Source organism: Mirounga leonina, unplaced genomic scaffold (genome assembly GCF_011800145.1).
Source record: "Mirounga leonina isolate KUSES-001 unplaced genomic scaffold, KU_Mleo_1.0 Mir_173, whole genome shotgun sequence".
Classification (NCBI taxonomy): Eukaryota; Metazoa; Chordata; class Mammalia; order Carnivora; family Phocidae; genus Mirounga; species Mirounga leonina.
In genome coordinates, this window is record NW_023270447.1 from 32,137,890 (window position 1) to 32,160,127 (window position 22,238).

Below are 22,238 nucleotides of genomic sequence, written 5' to 3' on the forward strand. Positions count from 1 at the left end.
AAAGAGCCTAATTTAAAGTGTAACTCCAGATGGTTAAGAAAAGAGCAACTAAGAAACAGTACAGGGAATTCTGAAATTCATGAATCATGTATGAAGCCAATATATTGCTTAGGGTTCCTCAAAAGTTAGTAAATCTGAAAAGTATTTTAAAAGCCTCCACAAAAGACAGATGTGGTAACTAGGAAAGTATTTACAACTATGACTAGTCCCTCTAAAACTAAAAAGGATGAGAAGTTAATAGACTATCAGCTATGGATCAGTTATGACTGATCCTTAAAAACCTTATGGAACTAGCTATAGATCGCCTTTTCTGGACAGGAAAAAGGATTCCAGATTCTCAGCTTATAGAATTACCTTAACTGGCCCAGATGACTTTTCTAAAGTCTGAGAGTCAAAGTGATTACAGAAGCTGGCTAATCACAGATATTTCTGAGAGAGCTAATTGGCCAAACTGATGTTTCCTTCTCAATATAGCCAGAAAGTCTAATGCAAAAAGCATGTATGTTACTAATTCTTGTAGCTAATGACACTAAATTATGAAGCTGTATAACTATATAATACTAAACATTACACGAGTTGACAACAGAGACTGCTCTCAGGTGTAATCTCATGATTCTTTCTATAATAAAAGTGAAACAAAGTCTTAACATACTGTTAAGGGTTGAACTGTATCCCCACCAAAAATATTTGTTGAAGTCTAAACACTCAGTACTTAAAAATGTGATCTTATTTGCAAATAGGGTCATTGAAGAGGTAATTAGTTAAGATGATATCATACTGTAGTAGGGTAGACTCCTAATTCAATATGACTGGTGTCATGTAAAGATAGCCATGTGAAGACAGAGACACACAGGGAGACTGCATGTTATGCACCAGGAAGCCAAGGAACACTAAAGACTGCCAACAAACCACCAAAAGCTAGGAAGAGGCAAAAAGGATTCCCCTACGGGTTTCAGAGGAAACATGGCCCTATCAGTATCTTGATTTCAGACTTCTAGCATCCAGAACTGTGAGACAATATACTTATCTTGTTTTAAGCCACACAGTGTATAGTATTTAGTTTCAGAAGCAATAGGGAACTATTACACATACTAATTATCAATATACAGTGGCAATGTCCTATTCCTATACTGTACTGCATTTTTCTGTGTAAAACATGTCATTCATAAGCAAAACTATTCCTCAAGTTATTTAAGATATTTTTCATTTGAAAATATCATTCAAGGAGTGACGGGGTGGCTCAGTCATTAAGCGTCCGCCTTTGGCTCAGGTCATGATCCCAGGGTCCTGGGATCGAGTCCCACATCGGGCTCCCTCCTCAGCAGGAAGCCTGCTCTCCCTCTCCCACTCCCACTGCTTGTGTTCCTGCTCTCGCTATCTCTGTCTCTGTCAAATTTAAATAAATAAATAAATAAATAAATAATAAATACCTTACAATTTTATATGTTAATTATTCCTTAATAAAGCTGAAATAAAAAGAAAAGAACTTTACAGTAGTATGCTGCCTTTCTCCCTTCCTTCTCATTGGGCTCTTGTTGTCATACATTTTACTTCTACAAATATCCCGTAGTTCATTATTTTTTAAAATATAACAGCTTTATTAAGATAAAATTCACAAAGCATATACTTCACCAGTTTAAAGTTTAAAATTCAATCATTTTTAGTATGTTCACAGAGTTGTGTCACAATTTCTACAGTCAATTTTAGAACATCTTCATCACCCTAAAAAACAACACTGGATCCATTAGCAGTTGCTTCACATTCCTCTCAAACTTCTTCCCTGCCCAGTTCTTGGCTTTTACTAATCTATCTCTCCCTATAGATTTGTTCATTCTGGACATTTCATATAAATGGAATCCTACAATATGTAGTCTTTGTGACTGGCTATTTAATTTAGCCTAACATTTTTAGGTTAATTCACATTGTAATATATATTAATACTTGATTATTTTTATTGACAAATAATATTCCATTGTATAGATACAGCACATTGCATTTATCTATTCATCAGTTGAACATTTGAGTTCTACTTTTGATTATCATGAATACATTGTTATGAATATTTATGTACAAGCTTCTGTTTGGATGTAAGTTTTCATTTATTGTGGGTATATACATAGGAGTGGAATTGCTGGGTCATATGATAACTCTATGTTTAATTGTTTGAACAACTGCCAGACTGTTTTCTAAAATGACTGTATCATTTTGCATTCCCACCCACCAAGCAGTCTATGAGGTTTCTGATGTCTCCACATCCTGTCCACACTAGTTATTATCTGACTTTTTGATTCTAGGCATCCTAGTGGGTGTAAAGTAATATCTCTCATTTTTTATTTTCATTTCCATAATAATTAATGATGTTGAGCCTCTTTTTGTGTGCTTGTTGGCCATTTGTATATGTTCCTTGGAGAATTGTTTATTCATATTCTTTTCCAATTTTTTAAAAGATTTTATTATTTACTTATTTGCATATTTATTTTAGAGAGAGAGAGTGCAGGGAGGGGCAGAGGGAGAAGGAGAGAATCTCAAACAGGCTCTGTGTCGAGTCTGGAGCCTGATGTGGGCCTCGATTTCACGACCCTGAGATCATGACCCGAGCTGAGATCATGACCCGAGCCAAAATCAAGAGTTGGACGCTCAACCGGCTGAGCCACGCAGACACCATACCTTTTCCAAATTTTAATTGGGTTGTCTTTTTAGTATTGAGTTGTAAGAGTTCTTTATATATTCTAGATACAAGTCCCTTATTTTGGGATATATGATTTGCAAATGTTTTCTGTCATTCTTTAGTTTTGTTTTTTTTTTTTACTTTCTTGATGATATCCTTTGACATTTTGTGTTAATTTCCTGGCAGAAGGATGAATATTCAGCTCTCTTTCTTCTCTTCTCCCATAAACATGGACATTTCCTTACCTCTCATCACCCAGTAGGGTTACAACATAATTTTAGTTAGATCAAAATTATTATGATTATTCATGCTACACAGAGTTGAGCTTGCACAACTTTTTGTTTTTTCCCCAGTGTGTTTTTCTATTTGTATGGTTTACTGTGTGCTTTCACTAATTCAGGCATAGATATTTCCACCAATTATCTAAATATCCTCTCAGTATATTTAAAATATGCTCTCAGTATATTTATTCACTGCAGATAATGAAATTCAACCTCTTGAAGATGTTTCCCCCATAAGTTTCTGACCTGTTCCAATCTGGATTGGTTGCCCCTCTTTGTTTAGTATACAGCTGTGACTCCAGGTTTCTCTTCAGCATTTTTCCTTGTCTCTCTTATGTTGGATCTCTTATTTTTTCTGTCCCTAGTCATCTTCTGTTTTGGCTTACTCTTTTCTTTTTGTGGAGCACATTTTCTAATAACTTTCTGAGAAAGAGTAAGACTGTATTTCTGAAATGTTTTATTAGTCTCTCATAATTGATGGATAGCTTAGCTGAAAGGAAAGAATTTTCCTTCAGAATTTGGGAGGCACTTCTCCACTGTCTTGTAGCTTGTAATGTTCCTGTTGAGAAGCTGAAACCATTGAGATTTCCTGAATTTTAGATATGACTGACTTTTCCCGCCCCTCCATTCTCTGGAAGCATGTAAGATCTTTTGGTTTCAACCTTTTAAAAAAGTGAAAATAAAAATTAAATGAAATCTCAAACCTTCAGAACATTTGCAAGTATATTACAAAGAACTTATTTTTTTTTTAAAAGATTTTATTTATTTATTTGACAGAGAGAGACAGCGAGAGAGGGAACATGAGCAGGGGTAGTGGGAGAGGGAGAATCAGGTTCAAACCCAGGACCCTGGCCTAAGCCAAAGGCAGATGCTTAATGAGTGAGCCACCCAGGTGCCCCTATATATTTTTTAATTTTAAGAGTAAGTTACCAACATGATGCTCTATCACTCCCCAAAATTAGGATTTCTTACAAACAAGGATATTCTTCTATTCAACCACAATAAACCTTCAAAGTGAGGAAATTAACAATGATAATACCATTTAATCCTCAGATCCCATTCAAGTTTAGCCAGTTGTGCCAATAACCCTTTATAGAAAAATGATTCAGTTGAGAATCAAGCATTACCTTTAGTTTTTGTATGTATTTAGTCTTCAGTCATGACCTTGACATTTGAAAAGTACAGGTCTGTGTTATTTTCTTTCAGTATGGATTTATCTGATGTTTTTCCTCATCATTATATTCTGGTAATGTATCTTTGGTAGGAATATCACAGAAATGAGGCAGTGTTCTTATTACATCTTATCAGCTGGCTCATGATTTTGATTTGTCCCATTATGATGATGTTAACTTTGTGCACTTGATTAAAGTGGGGTTCTCTAGGCTTCTCTACTATAAAATTACTATTTTCCTTATGTAATTAATAAGTATTCTCCGGGGATGTGATTTGAGAGCATGTAAATATACTATTTCTTATCAAATTTTCATTTTATTTAATCTCTATGGACTCCTGGTTTCATATTTTTTTAAACATTATTTATTTATTTATTTGACAGAGAGAGAGAGAGCACAAGTAGGCAGAGCAGCAGGCAGAAGCAGAGGGAGAGGGAGAAGCAGGTTAGCTGCCTTTTCATTTTGTTGATCATTCCTTTGCTGTGAAAAAGATTTTTAGTTTGTTTATTTTTGCTTTTGCTGCCAATAGTGTATGGTTCTTATACCATATGTGAATATTATTTGAAGGTGTACTGAATTCAGCTGTAAGTCCTAAAACAACCACTAAAATATCAAAATAATGAATTCTATCTAATAATTCTATCTAATAAATCAACAAAGGATAGAAGGCAGAAAAAGAAGGCAGAAAAAAAGGAAAAAGGGAACAGATAAGTAGAAAAAGAATATGATAGCAGATTTAATCAAAACATACCAATAATCTCACTGAGTGTAAATGAAATAAACACCCCAATTAAAAATAAGGTATTTTCTGATTGTATACAAAGAACAAGATCCAAATATATGTTGTCTATAAGAAACCCACTTTAAATATAAAGACACAAAGAAGTTAAAAGAATGGTAAAAGCTATATCGTGCCAACTCATGAAAAGAAAGCTGGAGTGGATATATTAATATTAAACACAGATTTCAGAGCAAAATAATATTACTAGGAAAAAAGGGCCATTTTATAATGATAAAGCTGAAGACATAGCAATCTTAAATGTTTATGTACCTAATAACAGAGCTCCAAAAATTTTATTTAAATTCAATTAGCCAACATATAGTAGTACATCACTAATTTCAAATGTAGAGTTCAATAATTCATCAGTTGTGTATAACACCCAGTGCTCATCACATCACCTGCCTTCTTAATGCCCATCACACAATTACCCCATACCCCTACCCAACTCCCCTCCAGCAACCTTTAGTTTGTTTCCTAGAGTTAAGAGTCTCTCATGATTTTTCTTCCTCTCTGATGACTTCCCATTCAGTCTTCCTTCCATTCCACTATGATCCTCTGTGCTGTTTGTTATATTCCACATATGAGTGATGTATAACCATATGATAATTGTCTTTCTCTGGCTTTTTTCACTCAGCATAATACCCTCCAGTTCCATCCATGTCGATGTAAATGGTAAGTATTCATCCTTTCTGATGGTTGAGTAATGCTCCATTGTGTATATACACCACATCTCCTTTTCCATTCATCTGTCGATGGACATCTGGTCTCCTTCCATAGTTTGACTATTGTGGACATTGCTGCTATGAACACTGGGGGTCCATGTGCCCTTCAGATTCTATATTTGTATCTTTGGGGTAAATACCTAGTAGTGCAATTGCTGGGTCATAGGGTAGCTCTATTTTTAACATCTTGAGGAACCTCCATACTGTTTTCCAGAGTGACCCTTGCCAACACTTGTTTTTCCTGACTTGTTGATTTTAGCCATTCTGACTGGTGTGAGGTGGTTTCTCACTGTGGTTTTGATTTATATTTCCCTGATCCTGAGGGATGTTGAGCATTTTTTCATGTGTCTGTTGGCCATTTGGATGTCTTCTTTGGAGAAATGTCTGTTCATGTCTTCTGCCCATTTCTTGATTGGATCATTTGTTTTTTTGGTGTTGAGTTTAATATATTCTTTATAGATCTTAGACCTTAACCCTTTATCAGATATGTCATTTGCAAATATCTTCTCCCATTCTGTAGGTTGTCTTTTAGTTTTGTTGACTGCTTACTTTGCTTTTTATCTTGACTAAATCCCAAAACTACATTTTTGCCTTTGTTTCCCTTGCCTCAGGAAATATAACTAGTAAGACGTTGCTATGGTCAAGGTCAAAGAGGTTGCTGCCTGTGTTCTCCTCTAGGATTTTGATGGATTCCTGTCTCACATTTAGGTCTTTCATTCATTTTGAGTTTATCTTTGTGTATGGTGTAAGAAGGTGGCCCAGTTTCATTCTTTTGCATGTGGCTGTCTAATTTTCCCAACACCATTTGTTGAAGAGACTGTCCTTTTTCCATTGGATATTCTTTCCTGCTTTGCTGAAGCTTGGTTGACCATAGAGTTCAGAGTCCACTTCTGGGTTCTCTGTTCTGTTCCACTGATCTATGTGTCTGTTTGTGTGCCAGTTCCATACCATTTTGACCACTACAGCTTTGTAATATAGCTTGAAGTCCAGAATTGTGATGCCACCAGCTTTGGTTTTCTTTTTCAACATTCCTTTTGCTATTTGGGGTCTTTGTGTTTCCATACAAATTTTAGGATTGTCTGTTCTAGCTCTGTGAAAAATGTTGATAGTATTTTGACAGGGATGGCATTAAATGTGTAGATTGCTCTGGGTAGTATAGTTATTATAAAATATTTATTCTTCCAATCCACGAGCATGGAATGTTATTCCATTTCTTTGTGTCTTCCTCAATTTCCTTCATAGGTATTCTGTAGTTTTTAGAGTACAGATCCTTTACCTCTTTCGTTAGGTTTATTCCAAAGCTCTTAGTTTTCCCCCATTGAGGATGATATTAGCTGTGGGTTTTTTGTATATGGCCTTTATTATGTTTAGGTATGTTCCCTCTATTCCTACTTTGTTGAGAGTTTTTATCATGAATGGATGTTATTCTTTCTTTCTTTCTTTATTTTTAAAATTTTATTATGTTATGTTAGTCACCATACAATACACCATTAGCTTTTGATGTGGTGATCGACGATCCATTGTTTTCGTATAACACCCAGTGCTCCATGCAGTACGTGCCCTCCTTAATACCCATCACCAGGTTAACCCATCCCCCCACCCTCTCCCCTCTAAAACCCTCAGTTTGTTTCTCAGAGTCCATAGTCTCTTATGGTTCATCTCTCCCTCCGATTTCCCCCCTTCATTTTTCCCTTCCTTCTCCTAATGTCCTTCATGCTATTCCTTATGTTCCACCAATAAGTGAAACCATATGATAATTGACTTTCTCTCCTTGACTTATTTCACTTAGCATAATCTCCTCTAGTCTCATTAATGTTGATGTAAAAGTTGGGTATTCATCCTTTCTTTTTTTTTTTTTTTTAAGATTTTATTTATTTATTGACAGAGAGAGACAGCGAGAGAGGGAACACAAGCAGGGGGAGTGGGAGAGGGAGAAGCAGGCTCCTGGCTGAGCAGGGAGCCCGATGCGGGACTCGATCCCAGGACCCTGGGATCATGACCTGAGCCGAAGGCAGATGCTTAACCGACTGAGCCACCCAGGCGCCCAGGTATTCATCCTTTCTGATGGCTGAGTAATATTCCATTGTATATATGGACCACATCTTCTTTATCCATTCATCTGTTGAAGGGCATCTCGGCTCTTTCCAGTTTGGCTATTGTGGATATTGCTGCTGTGAACATTGGGGTGCATATGGCCCTTCTTTTCACTACATCTGTGTCTTTGGGGTAAATACCCAGGAGTGCAATTGCTAGGTCATAGGGTAGCTCTATTTTTAAATTTTTGAGGAACCTCCACACTGTTTTCCAAAGTGGCTGTACCAACTTGCATTCCCACCAACAGTGTAAGAGGATTCCCCTTTCTCCACAACCTCTCCAACATTTGTTGTTTCTTTCCCTGTCCATTTTTGCCATTCTATCTGGTGTAAGGTGGTATCTCAATGTGGTTTTGATTTGAATTTCCCTGATGGCTAATGATGATGAACATTTTTTCATGTGTCTGTTAGCCTATTAGTTTTCTCTATGAAAAACCCACAGCGAATATCATCCTCAATGGGGAAAAGCTCAGAGCCTTTCCCTTAAGATCAGGAACACGACAAGGATGCACACTCTCGCCACTATTGTTCAACATAGTACTACAAGTCCTAGCAACAGCAATCAGACAACAAAAAGAAATAAAAGGTATTCAAATTGGCAAAGAAGAAGTCAAACTCTCTTTTCGCAGATGACATGATACTTTATGTGGAAAACCCAAAAGACTCCACCCCCAAATTACTAGAACTCATGTAGCAATTCAGTAATGTGGCAGGATACAAAATCAATGCACAGAAATCAGTTGCTTTCTTATACACTAACAACGCAACTGTAGAAAGAGAAATTAGAGAAATGATTCCATTTACAATAGCACCAAAAACCATAAGATACCTCGGAATAAACCTAACCAAAGAGGTAAAGGATCTATACTATAGGAACTACAGAACACGCATGAAAGAAATTGAAGAAGACACAAAAAGATAGAAAAATATTCCATGGTCATGGACCGGAAGAATAAACATTGTTAAAATGTCTATGCTACCCAGAGCAATCTGTACCTTCAATGCCATCCTGATCAAAATTCCAATGACATTTTTCAAAGTGCTGGAACAAACAATCCTAAAATTTGTATGGAATCAGAAAAGACCCTGAATCGCCAAGGAAATGTTGAAAAAGAAAAAGAAAGCTGGGGGGGATCACGTTGCCTGATTTCAAGTTGTATTACAAAGCTGTGATCAACAAGACAGCATGGTACTGGCACAAAAACAGACATATAGACCAATGGAACAGAATAGAGAACCCAGATATGGACCCTTAACTCTATGGTCAAATAATCTTCGACAAAGGAGGAAAAACCATGCAATGGAAAAAAGACAGTCTCTTCAATAAATGTTGCTGGGAAAATTGGACAGCCACATGCAGAAGAATGAAACTCGACCATTCTCTAACACCATGAATGGATGTTATTCTTTGTCAGATGTTTTTTCTGAATCAATTGAGAGGATCATATGGTTCTTATCCTTTATTAATGTGGTGTATCATGTTGATTGATTTGCAAATATTGAACCACCCTTGAAAGCCAGGAGTAAATCCCACTTGATAGTGGTCAGTGATTCTTTTAACATACTGTTGGATTCAATTTGGTAGTATTTTATTGAGGATTTTTGCATCTGTGTTCATCAGGCATATTGGCCTATAGTTCTCTTTTTTAGTGGAGTCTTTGTCTGGTTTTGGAATCAAGGTAATACTGGCCTCATAAAATGAGTTTGGAAGTTCTCCTTCCATTTCTATTTTTTGGCATTGTTTGATAAGAATAGGTATTAACTCTTCTTTAAATGTTTGATAGAATTCCTCTGTAAAGCCATCTGGCCCTAGACTTTTGCTTGTTGGGAGATTTTTGATTACGGATTCAATTTCTTTGCTGGTTATCAGTCTGTTGAAGTTTTCTATTTCTTCCTGTTTCAGTTTTGGTAGTTTATACGTTTCTAGGAATTTATCCATTTCTTCCAGATTGTCCAACTTGTTGGCATATAATTTTTCATAATATTATAATTTCTGTGGTGTTGGTTGTGATCTCTCCTCACTCATTTGTGATTTTATTTATTTGGGTCATTTCTCTTTTCTTTTTAATAAGTCTGGCTAAGTATTTATCAATTTTATTAATTCATTCAAAGAACTAGCTCTTAGCTTTGTTGATCTGTTCTATTTTTTTCTATATCATTTATTTCTGCTCTAATATTTATTATTTCCTTTCTTCTGTTGGCTTTAGGCTTCATTTGTTGTTCTTTGTCAACCTCCTTTAGGTGTAAAGTTAGGTTGTTTATTTGGGATTTTGCTTGCTTCTTGAAGTACGCCTGTATTGCTATATACTTCCATCATATGACCACTTTTGCTGCATCCCAAAGGTTTTGTGTTTTCCTTTTTATTTGTTTCCATGTATTTTTTTATTTTTTCTTTAATTTCCTGGTTGACCCATTCATTCTTTAGTAGGATGTTCTTTAACCTCCATGTTATTTGTGGTCTTTCCAAATATTTTCTTGTGGTTGACTTCAAGGTTCATAGTATTTTGGTCAGAAAACATGCACTGTATGGTCTCTGTCTTTTTGTACTTGTTGAGGCCTGATTTGTGACCTAGTGTGTGATCTCTTCTGGAGAATGTCCCATGTGTGCTTGAAAAGAATGTGTGTTCTGCTGTTTTAGGATGAAACATTCTAAATATATTTGTTAAGTTCATCTGGTCCAGTGTGTCATTCAAAGCCACTGTTTCCTTGATTTTTTTTGCTTAAATGATCTGTCCATTGATGTAAGTGGGGTGTGAAAGTCCCCTACTATTATTGTATATTATCAATAAGTTCCTTTATGTTTGTTATTAATGGTTTTGTATATTTGGATGCTCCCAAGTTGAGGGCATAAATGTTTACAACTGTTAGATATTCTTTTTGGATAGACCCCTTTGTTATGATATAGTGTCCTTCTTCATCTCTTGTTACAGTCTTTGGCTTAAAATCTAGTTTGATATAAGTATGGCTACTCTGGCTTTTTTTTGACATCCATTTGTGTGATAAATGTTTCTCCATCCCCTCATTTTCAATATGCAGATGTTTTTAGATCTAAAATGAGTCTCTTGTAGGCAACATATAGATGGATTTTGTTTTTTTATCCATTCTGACACACTATGTCTTCTGATTAGAGCATTTAGTCCATTTGCATTCAGAGTAATTACTGACAGATATGTATTTAGTGCCATTTTATTATTTGTTTTGTTGTTTCTGGAAATTTTCTCTGTTCTTTTCTAGTCTTTGTTGTTTTTGGCCTTTCCTTCCCACTCAGAGTCCCCTTTAAGCTGGTCTAGTGGTAACAAACTCCTTCAGTTTTTATTTTTCTGGGAAACTGTCTATCCTTCTATTCTGAATGATAGCCTTGTGAGACAGAGTATTCTTGGCTGCATATTTTTCCCAATGAGCACATTGAATATATCATGTCACTCCCTTCTTGCCTGCCAGGTTTCCGTGGAAGACATGTTGATAACCTTATTGGTCCTCCCTTGTAAGTTAGGGACTTCTTTTCTTATGTCTTGTTGCTTTTAGGATTTTTTCTTTATTAGTATATTTTGCAAATTTAACTACAATGTGTCTTGGTGTTGACCTGCTTTTGTCAATTCTGATGGGAGTCTCTGTGCCTCGTGGATTTGGATGTCTGCTTCCTTCCCCAGGTTAGGGAAGTTTTCAGCTATAATTTCTTCAAATAAACCTTCTGCTCCGTTTCCTCTCTCTTTTTCTTCTGGGACTCCTATGATATGAATGTTATTACGTTTGATGGAGTCACTGAGTTTCCTACATCTACTTTCATGATCAAAATTTTTTTCTCTTGGGTGCCTGGGTGGCTCAGTCGTTAAGCGTCTGCCTTCAGCTCAGGTCATGATCCCAGGGTCCTGGGATCGAGTCCCACATCGGGCTCCCTGCTCAGCGGGAAGCCTGCTTCTCCCTCTCCCACTCCCCCTGCTTGTGTTCCTGCTCTCGCTGTCTCTCTCTCTGTCAAATAAATAAAATCTTTAAAAAAAAAAAAAGAAAAAAAAATTTTTTTCTCTTTTGTTCAGCTTCATTACTTTCCATAATTCTATGTCATATTCTATTTCCACTAGAACTGAAGCTTTGCAGAACTCTTGTAGTCAGGAGAAATGGTGTGTGTGGAGGTTTGAGATGGTCTTCTGGGGGAGGGTTGTTAGGCACACTTGCCTGAGAAAAGCAGTCCCAGCAGAGCGCACAGGGGTAGGACCTGAGGTAAGCAGGTTAGGCAGCCATTGTTGGTGCTGTGCTATTTACTGAAGTTGGTTTATGCTGAGGGGTTGGTGGTGGGAAATGGTGCCAATCTGCTCCTTTGTCCCTGGAGAGAGGAGTCCATGCTTACTGCTTTCAGAGGAGCGAGTAATTTCCCCTTGTGTGTCACAGGTATTTTTTAGATCACTGATTTCACACTGACGGTCTTTGGGTCACGTGCCTGCGTGGAGCAGCACAGCACACCTTGAGCTCTACCCTAGCCAGGACTGCTGAATTTTAAAATTCCAAACTTCAGGTACCTGGTGTGACAGAGATCTTCTCTTTTCCTGTGGGAAAAGGGTCTCACTGCACTGGGACTGACCCTGAAGGGCAGTTGCGCCAGAGTGCAGAAGTGTGGATTTTGGAGTAAAGCACAGCAAAGAGCCAGTGTCCAGGTTAGCCACCCTCAGCAGGTGTCTCTACACCTATGCTTAAGGGTGGGAGAGGAAAATGGTGCCTGCTGGTTCTTTTGTCCCCAGAGAAGCAATGCTGCCTCTCACAGACGCTCTCCAAAAAGTACAAGCAATCTCTCCCCAGGCCCCTTAGGCACTCCTCAGATTATGCAGTTTGTCCCTGGGTTGTTTGCATGCCTCTTCTCCAGGAGTAGGACAGCTTCCTCGGGTCTCTATCCCACCCAAAACTGGGAACCTCTAAAACTCCAGTCTTTGAGCCCTGCTAGGTGCAAAAACTCATGAAATTCAGCCCCTTTTGCTTTCCCAGCCAATGGCTTTGGGGAAGTGTTCTCTTTGTGTTTATCCCTGTGTACTCCACTGTCTCTTAACTTTTTGTGACAAGGGCTCCCTTCCCTCCACAGCACCTGCGACCTTTTTCTCTCCCAAACAATGGTTCCGTACTTCCTACCTTCCTCTAAGGAGCTTCTTCTCTCCATCCAGTTGTGCAGTATGTTCTATCAGTCGTCAGATTGATTTCTTGAGTATTCAGAATGATTTGATAGATATGTAGCTGTTTTTGAAGGACAAGGAAAGCAGAGGGTCCTCCGACTACACTGCCATTTTAATTCATTATCCCTTCTCTTTGAAGTTCTAACAGTTTTTATCCAAAGTGTTTTGGACTCACCAAGATACTAGCCAATAGGATCCAAAGTACATTAAAAGGATTATTCAACATGACCAAGTGGGATTTATTTCTGGGATGCAAGGGTGGTTTGATATCCCCAAATCAATCAAATCAATCAACATTAATAAAAGAAAGGACAAGAACCATATGATCTTCTCGATAGATGCAGAAAAAGCATTTAACGAAATACAGCATCTCTTCTTTTTTTTTTTTTTTCCTTAAAGATTTTATTTATTTATTTGACAGAGAGAGACACAGCGAGAGAGGGAACACAAGCAGGGGGAGTGGGAGAGGGAGAAGCAGGCTCCCCGCAGAGCAGGGAGCCCGATGCGGGACTCGATCCCAGGACCCTGGGATCATGACCTGAGCTGAAGGCAGTCGCTTAACCAACTGAGCCACCTAGGCGCCCCACAGCATCCCGTCTTGATTAAAACTCTCCACAGTGTAGGGATGGAGAGAGAACATACCTCAATGTCATAAAAGCATGAAAATCCCACAGTGAATATCATTCTCAATGGGGAGAGCTTTTCCGCTAAGATCAGGAACATGACAGAGATGTCCTCTCTCACCTCTGTTGTTCAACACAGTACTAGAAGTCCTAGCCTCAGCAATCAGACAAGCAGAATAAAAAAAAGGCATCAAATTGGCAAAGAAGAAGTCAAACTCTCACTCTTCACAGACAACATGATTCTCTATCTTGTAGAAAACCCAAAGACCCAAAAGACTCCACCCAAAAATTATTAGAACTCGTATAAGAATTCAGCAAAGTCACAGGATATAAAATCAATGCACAGAAGTTAGCTGCATTTCTATACACTAACAATGAAGCAGAAGAAAGAGAAATCAAGGAACTGATCCCATTAACAACTGCACCAAAAACCATAAGATACGTAGGAATAAACCTAACCAAAAGGTAAAGGATTGTACTCTGAAAACTATAAAACACTGATGAAAGACACACAGAATTGGAAAAACATTCCCTGGCTCATAGATTGGAAGAATAAAAATTGTTAAAATGTCTATACTACCCAAAGCAATCTACACATTTAATGCAATCCCTATCAAAATACTATCAACATTTTTCACAGAGCTAGAACAAACAATCCTAAAATTTGTATGGAAACACAAAGACCCCAAATAGCAAAAGGAATGTTGAAAAAGAAAACCAAAGCTGGTGGCATCACAATTCTGGACTTCAAGCTATATTACAAAGCTGTAGTGGTCAAAATGGTATGGAACTGGCACACAAACAGACACATAGATCAGTGGAACAGAACAGAGAACCCAGAAGTGGACTCTGAACTCTATGGTCAACCAAGCTTCAGCAAAGCAGGAAAGAATATCCAATGGAAAAAGGACAGTCTCTTCAACAAATGGTGTTGGGAAAATTAGACAGCCACATGCAAAAGAATGAAACTGGGCCACCTTCTTACACCATACACAAAGATAAACTCAAAATGAATGAAAGACCTAAATGTGAGACAGGAATCCATCAAAATCCTAGAGGAGAACACAGGCAGCAATCTCTTTGACCTCGGCCATAGCAACGTCTTGCTAGATATATCTCCTGAAGCAAGGGAAACAAAAGCAGAAATAAACTACTGGAACTTCATCAAGATAAGAAGGTTCTGCACAGCAAAAGAAACAATCAACAAAACTAAAAGACAACCTACAGAATGGGAGAAGATATTTGCAAATGACATATCAGATAAAGGGCTAGTATCCAAAATCTATAAAGAACTTGTCAAACTCAACACCCAAAGAACAAATGATCCAATCAAGAAATGGGCAGAAGACATGAACAGACATATCTGCAAAGAAGACATCCAAATGGCCAACAGACACATGAAAAAGTGCTCAACATCACTCAGCATCAGGGAAATCCAAATCAAAACCTCAATGAGATACCATCTCACACCAGTCAGAATGGCTAAAATTAACAAGTCAGGAAACGACAGATGTTGGTGGGGATGTGGAGAAAGGGGAACCCTCCTACACTGTTGGTGAGAATGCAAGGTGGTGCAGCCACTCTGGAAAACAGTATGGAGGTTCCTCAAAAAGTTGAACATAGAGCTACCATACGATCCAGCAATTGCATTACTGGGTGTTTACCCCAAAGATACAAATGTAGGGATCTGAAGGGGTATGTGCACCCCGATGTTTATAGCAGCAATGTCCACAATAGCCAAACTGTGGAAAGAGCCAAGATGTCCATCGACAGATGAATGGATAAAGAAGATGTGGTATATACATACAATGGAATATTATGCAGCCATCAAAAGGAATGAAATCTTGCCATTTGCAATGAGGTGGATGGAACTGGTGGATATGATGCTAAGCGAAATAAATCAGAGAAAGACATGTATCATATGACCTCACTGATATGGGGAATTCTTAATCTCAGGAAACAAACTGAGGATTGCTGGAGTGGTGGGGGGTGGGAGGGATGGGATGGCTGGGTGATAGACATTGGGGAATGTGCTATGGTGAGCGCTGTGAATTGTGTAAGATTGTTGAATCACAGACCTGTACCTCTGAAACAAATAATACATTATATGTTAAAAAAAAAAAAAGAAGAAGAAAATAGCAGGAGGGGAAGAATGAACGGGGGAAATCGGAGGGGGAGACGAACCATGAGAGACTATGGACTCTGAAAAACAAACTGAGGGTTCTAGAGGGGAGCAAGGTGGGGGGATAGGTTAGCCTGGTGATGGGTATTAAAGAGGGCATGTTCTGCATGGAGCACTGGGTGTTATATGCAAACAATGAATCATGGAACACTACATCAAAAACTAATGATGTAATGTATGGTGATTAACATAACAATAAAAAAAAAGAGTTGGTATGTATATGTGTATATAAACAAACACACAGTAGAATATTACTCAGCCATAAAGAAAGAATGAAATCTTGCTATTGACAACAACATGGTTGGAGCTAGAGTGTATTATGCTAAGTGAAATAGTCAGAGAAAGACAAATACCGTATGACTTCACTCTTATGTGAAATTTAAGAAACAAAACAGATGAACACAGAGAGGAAAAAAAAGGCAAACCATAAAACAGACTCTTAACTATAGAGAAAATACTGAGAGTTACTGGAGGGGAGGTAGGCAGGGGGATGAGTTAAATGGGTGGTGGGTATTAAGGAAGGCACTTGTGATAAGCACTAGGTATTGTATGTAAGTGATGAATCATTAAATTCAACACCTGAAACTAATACTACACTGTATGTTAACTAACTAGAATTTAAATAAAAACTTGAAAAAGAAAAAAAAATGATTGAGGGAGGAGGAAAATGATTTTGAACTTTATGTATGCAAATGATTTTGAACTTACATATGCAAATTAGTATACACAGAGTGTCCACTATTAAAAAGAGAACTTCTAAGAGAAATAGACAAATCCACAATTATAGTTGGAGTTGTCAGCATCCCTCTCTCAATAACTGATAGAATAAATAGACAAAAAAAAACAATAAATATATAGAAGACTTGAAGAGGGGCACCTGGATGGCTCAGTCGGTTAAATGTCTGACTCTTGATTTTGGCTCAAGTCATGATCTCAGGGTTGTCATATTGAGCCCCACAACCGGCTCTGCGCTCAGCAGGAAATCTGCTTGAGATTCTCTCTCCCTCTCCCTCTGCCCCTCCCCTCATTTATACTCTCTTGCGCTCTCTCTCTCTCTCTAAAATAAATAAAACGGGGCTCCTGGGTGGTTCAGTTGGTTAAGTGACCAACTCTTGATTTCAGCTCAGGTCATGATCTTGGGGTCATGGGACTGAGCTCCTCATTGGGCTCTGTGCTCAGTAGGGAGTCTGCTTCTCTCCCTCTTCCCCAACTCATGCACTCTCTCCCTGCTCCCCTCTCTAAACTAAATAAATAAATCTTTAAAAATAAATAAATAAATAAATAAATCTTAAAAGAAATAAAAAAACTTGAAGAATATTATCAGTCAACTTGAACTAACTGATATTCATGGAAAATTCCATGCAACAACAGTAAAATATACATTGTTTTCAAGTATACATGGAACATTTCCAAGACAGATCATATTCTGGGCCATAAAAACAAGAGTCAATAAAGCTCAAAGGATCCGTATCAGACAACATATGTCCTTGACCACAATGGAATTAAATTAGAGATCTGTAATAGAAAGATACCTGGAAAATTCCCAAATACTGGAAATTAAATAACACACTTCTAAATAACCCATGTCAAAGAAGAAATTAAAAATGAAATTAGAAGATATTTTTAACTTTTTTGAATGACAAACACAACATATCAAAAATTGTGAAATATAGGGGTGCCTGGGTGGCTCAGTCAGTTAAGCATCTCCCTTCGGCTCAAGTCATGATCCCAGGGTCCTGGGATGGAGCCCCACATTGGGCTCCCTGCTCAGTGGGGAGTCTGCTTCTGCCTTTCCCTATTTGTGCTCTCTGTCTCTCTCTTTCACTTGCTCACTCTCTCTCAAATAAATTAGTTTTTAAAAATTGTGTAATATAGCTAAAGCATTACTCAGAGGGAAATTTATAGCACTAAATGACTATATTAGAAAAGAAAAAAAGGTCTCAAATCGATCATCTCAGCTTCTACCTTCAGAATCCTGAGAAAGAAGAGCAAACTAAGCACAGAGTAAGCAGAGGAAAGAAAAAGAGAGAGAGAGAGAGAGAGAAGCAAACCAGAAAACAGACTCTTAACTGTAGAGACCTGAGGATTACTAGAGGGGAGGTTGGTGGGTAATGGGTTAAATGGGTAATGGGGATTAAGGAGTACACTTGTGATGAGCACTGGGTGTTGTACAGAAGTGTTGAATCATTATATTGCACACCTGAAACTAATATTACACTGTATATTACCTAACTGGAATTGAAATAAAAACTTGGAAGAAAACAAGCAAACAAACAAACAAATATTTGCTCAAAAAAAAAAAAAAAGACTGATAAAAGAAATCCACAAAATGGAGAACAAGAAAAGAAGACGAAATCAATTAAATCAAAAATTGGTTTCTTGAAAACACCAAGAAAATTGATAACCTCTAGCCAGAATGACTAAGAAAAAAAAAGAGAGAATATTAAATTACCAACATCAAGAATAAGAATATATCACTGCAAGTTTTACAAATATAAAAAGGATAATAAGGAGTTTATTAGGAACAATGTAATGCCAATAAATTCAACAAGTTGGGTGAAATGACAAATTCTTTGAAAGACACAATCTACGAAAGCTCATTCAATGAGAAAGAGGTAATCTGAATAGCACCATATCTGTTTAATAAGGTGGATTTACAGTCGAAAACCTCCCTAGAAAGAAAATCCCACGTTCTAATAGCTTCATTTGTGAATTCTACCAAACATTTAAGGGATAAATAAAACCAGTTCTACACAAACTGTTCTAGAAAGTTAAAGAGGAGGAATACTTTCAAACTCATGTTACGAATGTAATTAATTTTGTTCCAGACATCAGTTGTTTTTGGCTAATTCCCACTTGTATATATTGAATTATTACAAGGTATTTCAATTATTTAAGAAAACTTCTAGTTCTGTGCCTATCCAACAGCCAAAGCTTTTCCATCCGTCGGATGATGTTTTTATTATAAATGAACCTAAAGAGTGTTATCTCTACAATAAAGAAAGAGTTCTGAAGCATAGATTTCAATGGATTTGCAAAGTAATCAAATTTTAAATCAAACTCTACTGATGTACAAAACTCTTTTCCTTTTTAAGCATATGAGCAAAAATATGTGTGTATTTCATTAAAGTAAATATTTTTCAATTCACCTTAAAGAGAAGAATAAAAACCATCTATCACTTTTTTTTACAGGATGTGCCTATAAGCACTAAGTATTTAATTTTGAAAAATATCCAAAGACACTGTTTCATCTTAAAGTTTAAGCAGATTTGAAGGCTAATCAAACTTTACATAATGTTCACTTTTAAGAAGCACCCATAATCTTTGGATCTAAGATAATTTTTATCTAGTTATTTATTAAGCAAAAATTATAATCTAAGTTTTAAAAAGATTATAAACTTTTTAAGTAAATATTTGATTAATGAAAATATGCCAATTCCTCAATTAAGAAACTTTTAATTTTTACTATAACATATAATAGGAAATTGGGAAAAAATGTTTCCTTTAAAAGGCATAAAAATGTTCCAGGTATTAATAATGAAGTACTTTTCCAAAATATTTTTATATTTTCTAATTGTTATATCACATTAAGACAAATTATATCATATAAAGTATAATAACATATAATATATACATACATACCGTGTCTTGCTTTGGAATTTGGACTAAAACAGAAAGAAGCTGCTCTGTATCAAGAAATCTTGATATAACTGAAACAAACAAAAAACATGTGCATTTAAACTTTGTGTTACAGTTCAAAATATAAACTATGTAAAGTATTATTCTCAAATAATAAAATAGAACAGTTCTACCTACAAACATTACTTGTTTTAATCGTCTTTATCTATCTTACATGTGTCAGGAATAAAACAATAAATTTTAATGGTCTTTTCTTAATTTTATTAGTTATATTCTGTCTTCAAAATCTGACACTGTTGATCACCCTTTCCTTCTAAAAACTTACTTCTCTGGCTTTTAGATGTTATTATAATTTTCTTCCCACCTTTTTGATCTGTAACTTTTCTTCCTGATACTTAAGATTAGTTTAAAAATCCAGTTCAACCACTAACCATGTAGCCTACCAGAATTTACCTATTTTCTCTGAACTTTGGTTGTTTTCATTTTTTAAATGTGGATAGTAACATCTACCTCCTAGGATTGTTGTGAGGAGTAAGGGAGATAATATATGTAAAGTACCTTGCACACACTAGAGCTCAAAACTGTTCTTTTGTTCTTCTCAACTCATTTTCCAGCTTAAAGTTTTCTACAAAAATAAATTCATAGATAATTGTAATCTATGCCTTTTAAATATCTCCAGTTTTTTTTTAATTTTGCCATTTAACAGACCTTTTAAGGATGAACTCCATTTCCTCGTACTTAAAATACAGTAAACTATAGTAACTGTTTCTTAATAACTCATGACTATTATCATCACTGAAACATGTGACCTCAAAGCTTTTGTGTAGACTTACTGATACTTTCACAAAATGGATCCAACCTGCTACACTGTTAAAAAAAAAAAACCAAAAAGATAAAAATTTTATGTCACTTTCTTCCTGTTCAAACTGCCAAGTATCTTGTGGTATTTTTCAGTTTGCCTACCTCTACAACTCTGTCCCTTTCTAATTTGCTGCTTCTATAGTAATTAGCTATATTAAAGCTATGTTGAAAAATCACAGTAAATAGACTGTAATATAAATTATACTGTTCAATAAGACATAATACTATTGTGACATTTTACATGTGATTCCACTAACCAGACTCTCCTAATCCCTCATATAGATTGGCCTCTTTCTTTTTTGGTCTCTTCTTCTTCCCTTACCTAAGCCTATCATAACAACCAGAATAATGTTTCTAAAATAAGGGTTTGATCATATTACTCTCCTGATTTAAAATCATCAGCTCCCTATTATTTGCAGGATAAAATCCCAAATTTCTTACCATTATATAAAAGCCCTTCACAAGCTAGCCCCAATCCTCATTTCCTGCCATTCCTCAAGGCTTCAAATCATAAGTAACTACTGGCCATGCCTTAAATACAGCAAGCTCTTTCATATCAACATTAAATAAAACTGCAGAAGCTTATGTTAACTCTATCTTCCCCAACTTCCCAGAAAAACAAGTGTTCCCTAGAAAATAATGACTGCTCAAGATCACAGCCAATGGCACTCATATCAGATATTTATCCCAGCAACTACAACCAAAAAAAGTGTTGTCGCCCTATGTGCATCAGCATACCTTGCAGAGGCATGTTCCCTTTGTCTCAAATATCATTTCTAGGGTTCTCCTGTTGTCAAAATCCTACCCATTTCCTTAATATAGAACTGAAATATTATCAGGGCACCCAGCTGGCTCAGTCGGCAAAGCATGCGACTCTTGATCTTGGGGTCATTAGTTCAAGCCCCACACTGAGTGCAGAGATTACATAAATAATAAATAAATGTACAAAAAAAAAAAGAACTGAAATATTATCTGTGGATCCTGTGCTAATTATAAAACCAGGAAGGTAAGTCATATAAGGAGTCTGCTTCTCCCTTTCCCTCTGCCTGTTGCTCTCCCTGCTTGTGCTCTGTCAAATAAATAAATAAAATCTTTTTTAAAAATTAAAAAAAAAAAGAATGACTTCCAGGTATCTGGCTCAGTAGAGGTTGGATGTAGAGCTCTTCACTGAAATCAGGAAGACTGACTTAGAAGGAAGATAGCACAGTTTGGGAACACTGAATTTGAAATGGTTGAGGAACATCTAAAAAAGTGCTCAGTAGGCAATAAGATAGATGGGGCTGAAGGTCTGTAGAGATATCTGGGTATGAGATGTAGATTAGGAAGTCATGAATATGTGAGTGATAATTATAAAAGCAGGAAGGTAAGTCATATAAGAATATACAGGGTAAAAAGACAACCTAGGACATATCTTTGAAGAGGCTTAGCATTTAGGGACTGAGCAAAGGAATAGAAACCTTAAAGAAGACTCAGAAGTCTTTTCCTTTTCCATGTGAAAGAAAGGACTCTGAAGTTTTTACTGTTACCTGGTCAATGACAGAGCTTTCTGAGGACATTCCAAGATTGTATACAGTCCTGAGGTCTATTTGGAAATCCATATAGATAACATTTCAAGGGAGATAACCAGTTGGTTCTGACTGGATATTCATGTAAACTTTTTTTTATTATGTTAAATTAGCCAACATATAATACATCATTATTTTTTTTAATGTAGTGTTCAACGATTCATTAGTTGCATATAACACCCAGTGCTCATCTTATCGCGTGCCCTCCTTAATACCCATCACCTGGCTACCCCATCCCCCCAACCCCCCCCCCCTTCTGTCACCCTCAGTTTGTTTCCTGGAGTCCAGAGTCTCTCATGGTTTGTCTCCCTCTCTGATTTCTTCCCATTCAGTTTTCCCTCCCTTCACCTATGGTCCTCTGTGCTATTCCTTATGTTCCACAAATAAGTGAACCAATATGATAATTGACTTTCTCTGCTTGACTTATTTCACTTAGCGTAATACCCTCCAGTTCCACCCATGTCCATGCAAATGGTAGGTATTCATCCTTTCTGA

The 22,238-nt window shown here is 36.7% G+C and overlaps 1 protein-coding gene across 1 annotated transcript in view; it reads right to left on the minus strand.

Annotated features, from left to right (window-relative positions):
* The window catches only part of MSH4 (mutS homolog 4), a 92,386-nt gene that overhangs the window by 43,442 nt on the left and 26,706 nt on the right, over positions 1–22,238 (minus strand). The window contains exon 8 of the mRNA XM_035018246.1: positions 19,321–19,388. Coding sequence (XP_034874137.1) covers positions 19,321–19,388 — 68 coding nt within the window. The remainder of the gene's footprint in view (positions 1–19,320; positions 19,389–22,238) is intronic.